At 44.5% G+C, this 7,706-nt stretch overlaps 2 protein-coding genes across 3 annotated transcripts in view; both read left to right on the top strand.

Annotated features, from left to right (window-relative positions):
* Positions 1–95: 95 nt before the first annotated feature.
* On the top strand, positions 96–3,044 carry rbm43 (RNA binding motif protein 43). Of its 2 annotated transcripts, none has more exons than XM_080859360.1 (4): positions 96–140; positions 616–808; positions 934–1,022; positions 1,345–3,044. In XM_080859360.1, exons 2-4 carry the CDS (start codon positions 631–633, stop codon positions 2,704–2,706), a joined length of 1,629 nt encoding a protein of 542 aa, XP_080715486.1. In that variant the 5' UTR covers positions 96–140; positions 616–630; the 3' UTR covers positions 2,707–3,044. The 2 variants fall into 2 exon arrangements, with proteins under 2 accessions (XP_080715486.1, XP_080715485.1); XM_080859359.1 differs by lacking the exon at positions 96–140 and adding an exon at positions 182–465.
* Positions 3,045–4,976: 1,932 nt separating this feature from the next.
* myo1g (myosin IG) overlaps positions 4,977–7,706 on the top strand; it is a gene marked incomplete at both ends in the record, with an annotated part of 67,153 nt that continues 64,423 nt past the window's right edge. The window contains 2 exon segments of the mRNA XM_080859171.1: positions 4,977–5,071; positions 7,000–7,208. Of these exon segments, the coding sequence (XP_080715297.1) occupies positions 4,977–5,071; positions 7,000–7,208 (304 nt within the window).

The following is a 7,706-nucleotide window of genomic DNA, read 5'->3' as shown; positions in this document are numbered from 1 at the left end:
GTTATTTAAAATGATTTATATTTGACCCCACTCTCACAAGGTCTGTAAACGATGTTGATACGTTTGACACGCCCCTGTTTAGACCGAGTTTTGCTTTCGGTTTCATGAACTTGCCAGGACTTTCAACATGACAGAAAACGGTGAGATATTTTTAGATCTCGCACATTGGCACCACAGAGCAGCACTTTATAGTACTCTATCTGGATTCAAACACGGTGCAATTAAATACGTATTAATGTTTTGCTGTATTTTTTGGTAACGAGCTTGCTCGTTTACTTACCTTGAAAGCATGCTTATTCGTAGGCTAATGACAATCTAAGTTTGCTAGCTAACGTTACTATAGCCTACGTTACCAGAGGTTGCTGTTGGCTACACAAACTTTTGAGGTCGCTCTGAAATAATTTTGGTAGCCATTCTGGGCAGTCCATAAATCTACTCCATAACCATAAATCGACACAGATAATGGTAATCAGATTTGGCCGATCCATCACTACTTTTTTTTTATTCCATGTGTGAACATTATTTAGTTGTGCTGCAAGTACTGCGGGCGAACGAATACAGGCTGGACTCACCGCATTTAAAAATAACATTGCTGTGATCTATTTTTAATCGTAGGCTACTAAACAAGACATGGAAGGAACAACCATTCAAGTTTGCGGAGTGCCTGATATTCTTCCCGCTGACCGGATTGTTGACAAGGTCACAATCCACTTCTTACGACCCAGACATGGGGGCGCAGAGGTTCTTAGAGTAATCTACCCCACCTCCACAAAAGGGCAAGCCTTTGTCGTATTCGAGCTTAATGAAGGTAAGTTGCTTTTTGGATTTCAAAACGTACATTATAGACTTATTTGAATTAAGTAGGATAATGTATTTGAAAATACTTTTAGTTTGCACTGACTTTAGCTTTGTTGACTTAAACTCTGTTCTCAGTGGCTGCCCGGGTTGCAGGTCTTAAACAATCCTTGGACATAGATGGCCAACAGTATCCCCTGACGATTGAGATAGTGGATCGACCTGATGTAAAGAAGCCTAACTACATACCATTCTCTTCCTTTTGGTTATATGTGATAGTGTAATATAATACCAGAGTAGCTGTTAATTGCTGTAGTTGTGGAGTAGCAAAGGCATAGTTTAAACAGTGAATTGTGTCCCTACATAATAGTACTAAGTGATATCCTCACAACTTAAATATGTCAGTCCTATCTGACATAAAACCAGTATCCAGTGCCAACTGTCTGTGTACATGTCTATGCGTGCTTGTGTGTGTGTGTGTGTGTGTGTGTGTGTGTGTGTGTGTGTGTGTGTGTGTGTGTGTGTGTGTGTGTGTGTTTGGCCTTATAGGTGGACCTCCCTGTTCAGGCCACGTTGGACCTGCGAATGTTCCCTGACCAGAGTGAAGTCCGTCGTCTCCTGAAGAATCACAACTTTAAGGTGTCAGAGCTCGGCCCTGGTCAGGTGCTACTGGAGGGAACATTCCTGCACCTGCGAGCCGTCCGTTCCCAGCTCCAGAGACAGCTCCAGGAGGCTGGGTACCACACAGACAGGGACCGCTCTGCCTCAAATGACACTACCGCAGGTGCACTCACCCAAGACTCATACAGAGCACAGCCCCATGTGAATGGTTCACGTGATTATAAGAGAGAAGGTTCCTATACGAACAACTCACAGGATTACCTGGGGGCAGGGAGCTTGCCTTTTAGCAGGAGATCACCAGGGTTCGATAGTTCCTCTGCTAGTTCAGATCAGTCTCTTTCGCCTTCTTATCACTCGCGGGAGAGGAGTTCATCTCGAAACCAAAGCTATTTGTCACATGATTCGGAAGCTCCTCAAAGCTTACCCAACTTTCCGAGAGACACCTTGACAAGCAAACCACCGCTGCAGAGGGCGATAGTGTCTCCAAGGGAGATCTCTCTCCAGGTGGATGCCGATAGTTACAGTTACACCTGGGCCTTCAAGAAAGATCTGGTGCACACCATACTTATAACCCACGGTGTAGAGGTCACTACCCATGAGCATTCAGGGATAATAACCTTAACCCTGAACGGGAAGGAGTGTGAGAGAGCTAAGCAGAAGCTGCAGGAACTCATCAGTGAGACCTTCTCTACTTTACGCACCCAAGAGATATTACTGTCCTCATTCAGCCATGAACAAAAAGTACAGATTGGAAAACGAATTCAGATATGTAAGGATCTGTACAAAGTGATCGTCAGGCAATCGCAATCACAAAACACGATTCTAATCATTGGATCTTCCAAAGACAGCTATGAGGTGTACCAGAGGTTACTAGGAGAACCTGTAGCCCCTTCAGGTTCTGTGCGTACAGGCCGCGACACTGAAAGAGGCCCGAGAGCGAGGCGTAGCTCATCCTTACCCAAACAACCGAAGTTAAGGCCCGACCAGCACAGCAGTACAAGGCTGGACTCTCCACCTGTGTCTGCTTCTCGGCCCTACTCTCCCTTACATTACCATGGCGATGAACCGAGGGGAGGGGCTGCCATGGGAGGGTCACGCAGAGGAACCAGTTCAGAGAGAAGAGAGAAGACGACGGTTCAGAGGCCTGTGACCAAGGCAGCCAATCAGGATATGGCTCCCTCTAGAGGGGCTCAAATGCCACCATTGAAGAAAAATGCATTAAATTTAGTAATTGAAAATACATCGTCATCATTAAAAAAAAAATGGACTAGCATGACTAGCAAGAAATGAGTCTAAAATATGAGTCGATATAGCTGTCACTTTAATATTTGTAGAGTGTATTTGTTCCAACCTAGAAAATGTGTTATTAGGTAGTTGATTGTTGATTAAAGTAAATTTAAAGCTGTCATGTTGTATTTAGAGTAACAGTTATGAAGTTTAATAATATATTTTTTGTTATTAAAACAAGTAATATGTTACTGTGCAGATGAATTGTACAAAATGTGCACACTCTTTTCAGTTGTGTGAAAATGTATCCTGAATGGGAAGTGATTAATTGCGTGTTCCAAAAGCCAACCACTGTTGAAAAATTATCTGTGTGTCAAGTATTAAACATTAAACATATTCAAATAGAGATTCAAAGCCTTGTTGTGTTTAATTGTATTGATTTAATTGTATTATTTATGTGATATTTCCCCATTTTCCATTGACAACCTTGGTCATATGTTGATCATTGTTAGGTCTAACTGCCTATTTCAGTTTGTTCTTTTTCTGTAGCCTTATCAGTTCAGTGTTTGTCATTGCCATGGCAACAGAAACCATGGTGAAAATTGAGGAAGTGTTCTTCATTGGTCCTGAAAATTAATGTGTGAAGCAGGAAGTGAGCTATTCTTGTAGTGTCAAAATCTGCTGGAGAAGGCTGGCCTTGCAGGCTACAGTGCAGGAGGCCATAGGAATGAATGGACGGCACAGAGGCAGGTCATATAATGGAGTGGGTTGCAAGAGAGGTTGCCATGCCGTTTAAGTATACACAGTCTCCAGTAACTGCTGGAGCTTAGATATTGCAACACCGAACCACCGTTTAATGTTTTGGGTAACGTCGAAAGAGATTAAGATTTATGTGAGACTTTTCCTTGTTTCTGTTTTGTAAATAAAGATGCTGCAAACAATTGTTACCGAGATATGCAAACAAGGCCTACAGTTTGTTTAAAACTCCACAAAGAAGTATGACTAAAGCTATCATTTCAACCTAAAAATGTTTTAACACGGGCAATCATAACCTGTCTGGACATGCTCATGTTGCTCACCTGCCTCATCCAAATTACCATAAAAGAAGTTCAGCAGTGGACTTAAACATTTCTTGCGAATACATCGCATAAAATGTATGTTGAGGTTGTGGTGGGTAACGCCTTGTGTTCACAACAAACTGCTTATGAAATATCTTACAGGCTATGACCATAATTGTTGCAAAATATCCTTGTGTTGTGTCATGGTCATTACAGAGACCAGGTCCCGTTGCAAAAACTATTTTGGTGCACCAAAGCCACAGGTCTCCCAGTAAGATCTGGACATCAGTGACCTGGCAAGGTGCTGATTTTGCCATTATAAGCAGACCTCCACTGTGAGAATTGTGTGATATCAGCAGATAGGAATGCACAGTTCACTGTTGTTTGTTTCTGTAATTAAATACCAGCCCAGTTGATACACTGATAGTGATCAGAGTATGGCTGTTTGGGTCTTTTTTCCTTTTCTTTTTTCTTCCCTTACATGGCATAGTTACGCTCCTCTCTTCAGTAGCAGAGTGGCTCTCTCCGACCACCATCTCTCGGTTACTCGATGACGACAGAGAGCAGAAGCCTATGTGTGGCGGTGCCATAATTGTCTGATCTCGGGCTGACCAGGAAATGCCGAGATAACTCAGGAGATAAGGATCCTCGCAATCTTAAGGGTCCTGAGGGACAAACTGTACCACGTCACTGTCTGCCTAGAACTTATTCAGTAGTCGGGGCTTAGACGAGAGAGGAAAAGAAGGGGGCTGAAAAAAAGAAGACAGGAAATGTATTGCAACCTGTGAAAGGTGGCTTCACAATGTCTGCAGCCCGCGTAAAGATGGAAGTCAGAGGCAAGAAGAGGAAGGAGAGGCGGAGAAACAGAATCGCTTCAAGCCCTTTCCGAAGACAAATAGCTATTTTCATGCCGTGGGCGTATATATAGTCTCTATCTTAAACACACACACACATGCTCGATGACGTGTTGTGGCCTGTTGACCGCAGCCCTGTGACTCGACTTCAGGCGTAGGCCTCAGCTCCAAAGAAGAAACACACACACACATGAAGCCACAGCTAAGCCACACCTACCGGCATTCACACACACTCTGCCTGCCCTCTGAGTGTTTGGGCCCTGCCGGGTTTTGATGTATTTCTCTCTTCCTCTCCGCCTGTGCGTGCCTGCGCTCGTGTGTGTGTGTGTCTCTGTCTGCCACCCCGCGCAGCCTCCGTCTCCTTCCCTCTCCCTCTCTCTCTCTCTCTCTCTCTCTGCCAGTGAGAGACTCTCCTGCCACCATGGCGGAGCTGGAGGATTTGGAGTTTGGCAAGTCGGACTTTGTGCTCTTGGACGAGGTGGCCATGGAGCCTTTTATGGAGAACCTGAGGCTGAGGTGAGTTGAGGAAGAGGAGGAGGAGCAGGCGGTTTCAAATCCCTCAGGGAAGGGATGATTAAAGAGAGGGAGGTGGGTGTAGGCTCGGTGGAGAGTAGAAGGAGTGAAAGTAATAGGCTCAAGCTGTGACAAGCAGGGACTTTTGAATGTGTCAGATCAGGGGGTTTTTACTGCTGGAGCCGTTATCTGTCTCTCACACTTAGCACTCCCAGTCTGTTGTCTGAACTTTGAGCCATATTGTTCCTTTTTTTCCTTTTTCTTTGGTTCCACACATTTAAAAAAAAAAAACACATCTGAAGCTTTTAAAAACATCTTTTGGAGGGCTGAGGTTGGGTTCTTCCTCGGTCACTCCCTGTGAAGGAAGATGAGACCAAATTCAAGTAGTGAGAAGCTCTTCGAGGGGAAGCATGAGTCATTTCTGGTCGGAGCTCTGTCCTTTGTGGTGGAGGTTTTTTTGGGGCGGTTCATACTTCGCACTTGAGTGGAGGACGGGCGCTTATGTGCATGGAACACTGTGATGCGTTTTTAAGGAAGGCAAACATTTGGGACACTTCTACAGCTCTGGTGGAAGTGAGATGGTGGAGTGGGAAAAAAAAACATATTGAGTTCTAGTTTCATTTGACACCGTGGTGATTTTCACACAGACTTGAATATGATGTCCGTTTGTGAGACAGAGGGAGTCAAGTGACCTTATCGCTGACGATTTTGTAGGTTGTTTTCCATCATGTTTTGTCTCACTCTTCACAGCAATTGTCTCACATTGTCTGCTCCGCTTTGACCTGTGCTCACCAGTCCTGAATACACCCCATTTGCACGTTTGGACTCGCTCTGTCTTCTACCCTTGTTGAGTTCAGATAGCCTCCCCCTAATGTGCCATGCAACACTTGTACGCACTGGAACTACGAGCCAAAACTTTGTTTCGTATCAAGATATGAGACACTGATGTCCCAGTTGCATAGCCTGTGAGAGAGGAAACTTGATAATGAGATACAAGTGTCTTAATCAGTTAGAAGTAGACAGCGGATTCTTTCATGACATTGCTGATGTAAAATGTGTTGACATTGGATGCACATGGATGTCAGATAAAGCATGGATGATGAGAGTGTAATGAGTGTATGCCCACGTCAGCATGGACTATGATGCAGGTGCTGCTGTATATTAACTGTAGGTTAACCATCTTTCAAAATATACAGGTGATTTATCCTGCATTGTCATGGTTGCAGGTTTGTGAAATGTGAGCGAGTTCTATGAAAAAGATCAGTCTTGAGACACACGTTACACTTCCTGTTCTTACTTCCCACCTCTGTATCACTTCCTGCTGACGTCTGAGTGTGTGCAAGTCATACAGAGAGAGAGAGAAAGAGAGAGAGACATTTGTGAATAGCTTCTGCTAGCACCAACAAATGTCATAGAAATGTAATTGTTTGAGTACCGCTTGACTCATCGGTCTAGCACTCCATTTGTCTCAGCAAGCTGTCTCCACCATGATGTGTTTCCAATAATAACCTAGTTATGTGTATGGTTTTGTGGGTGGGTGTCATTTGGTGACATTTCCTGTATATCCGTTGTGCCACCACCCATTGCAAAGAGTTTAATGGAATTAAAGACGCAGTCCTTGATTATAATTCATCACACTTTTCATTGTATGTAGCTAAATACTCCTAATATTCCTCTAGTTGTCCGTCCAGTGTGTGCGTTCATGCACAGTCCTGGCTCTGTAAATGGCAATCAAACAGAGTGATTCGGAGAAAGACATAGCCTATACTTTTCCAGATGATCGACACATTGCTTCAGGAGTAGATAGCTGGGGGTATGGCCGGGCACAAACTTTTGACATAATAAAGGACTGCAACTTTATATTGAATAGAATTGTAAGATGTCAGTAAGGCCCTTTTTGTTTGTTTGTTTGTTTGTTTGTTTGTTGGCAGGTTCGAGAAAGGCCGTATCTACACCTTCATTGGGGAGGTGGTGGTGTCCGTTAACCCTTATAAACAGATGGACATCTATGGAAAAGCGATTATCGACGCGTATCGGGGCCGTGAGCTGTACGAGAACCCGCCTCATCTGTACTCCGTGGCCGACGCCGCCTACAAAGCCATGAAGAGGAGGGCCAAAGACACCTGCATAGTGATCTCAGGTCAGCTGCATAGTGATCTCAGGTCAGCTGCATAGTGATCTCAGGTCAGCTGCATAGTGATCTCAGGTCAGCTGCATAGTCATCTCAGGTCAGCTGCATAGTGATCTCAGGTCAGCCAAAGACACCTGCATAGTGATCTCAGGTCAGCCAAAGACACCTGCATAGTGATCTCAGGTCACCTGCATAGTGATCTCAGGTCAGCCAAAGACACCTGCATAGTGATCTCAGGTCAGCCAAAGACACCTGCATAGTGATCTCAGGTCACCTGCATAGTGATCTCAGGTCAGCCAAAGACACCTGCATAGTGATCTCAGGTCAGCCAAAGACACCTGCATAGTGATCTCAGGTCAGCCAAAGACACCTGCATAGTGATCTCAGGTCAGCCAAAGACACCTGCATAGTTATCTCAGGTCAGCTGCATAGTTATCTCAGGTCAGCTGCATAGTTATCTCAGGCCATTCTCCTTCTCGCTCTAAAAAGCATTACCTACAGTGATGG

This window comes from Sprattus sprattus (assembly GCF_963457725.1).
Source record: "Sprattus sprattus genome assembly, chromosome: 20".
Lineage (NCBI taxonomy): Eukaryota > Metazoa > Chordata > Actinopteri > Clupeiformes > Clupeidae > Sprattus > Sprattus sprattus.
The sequence above is the reverse complement of the archived record's forward strand: the minus strand, read 5'-3'. Positions and strand labels throughout refer to the sequence as shown.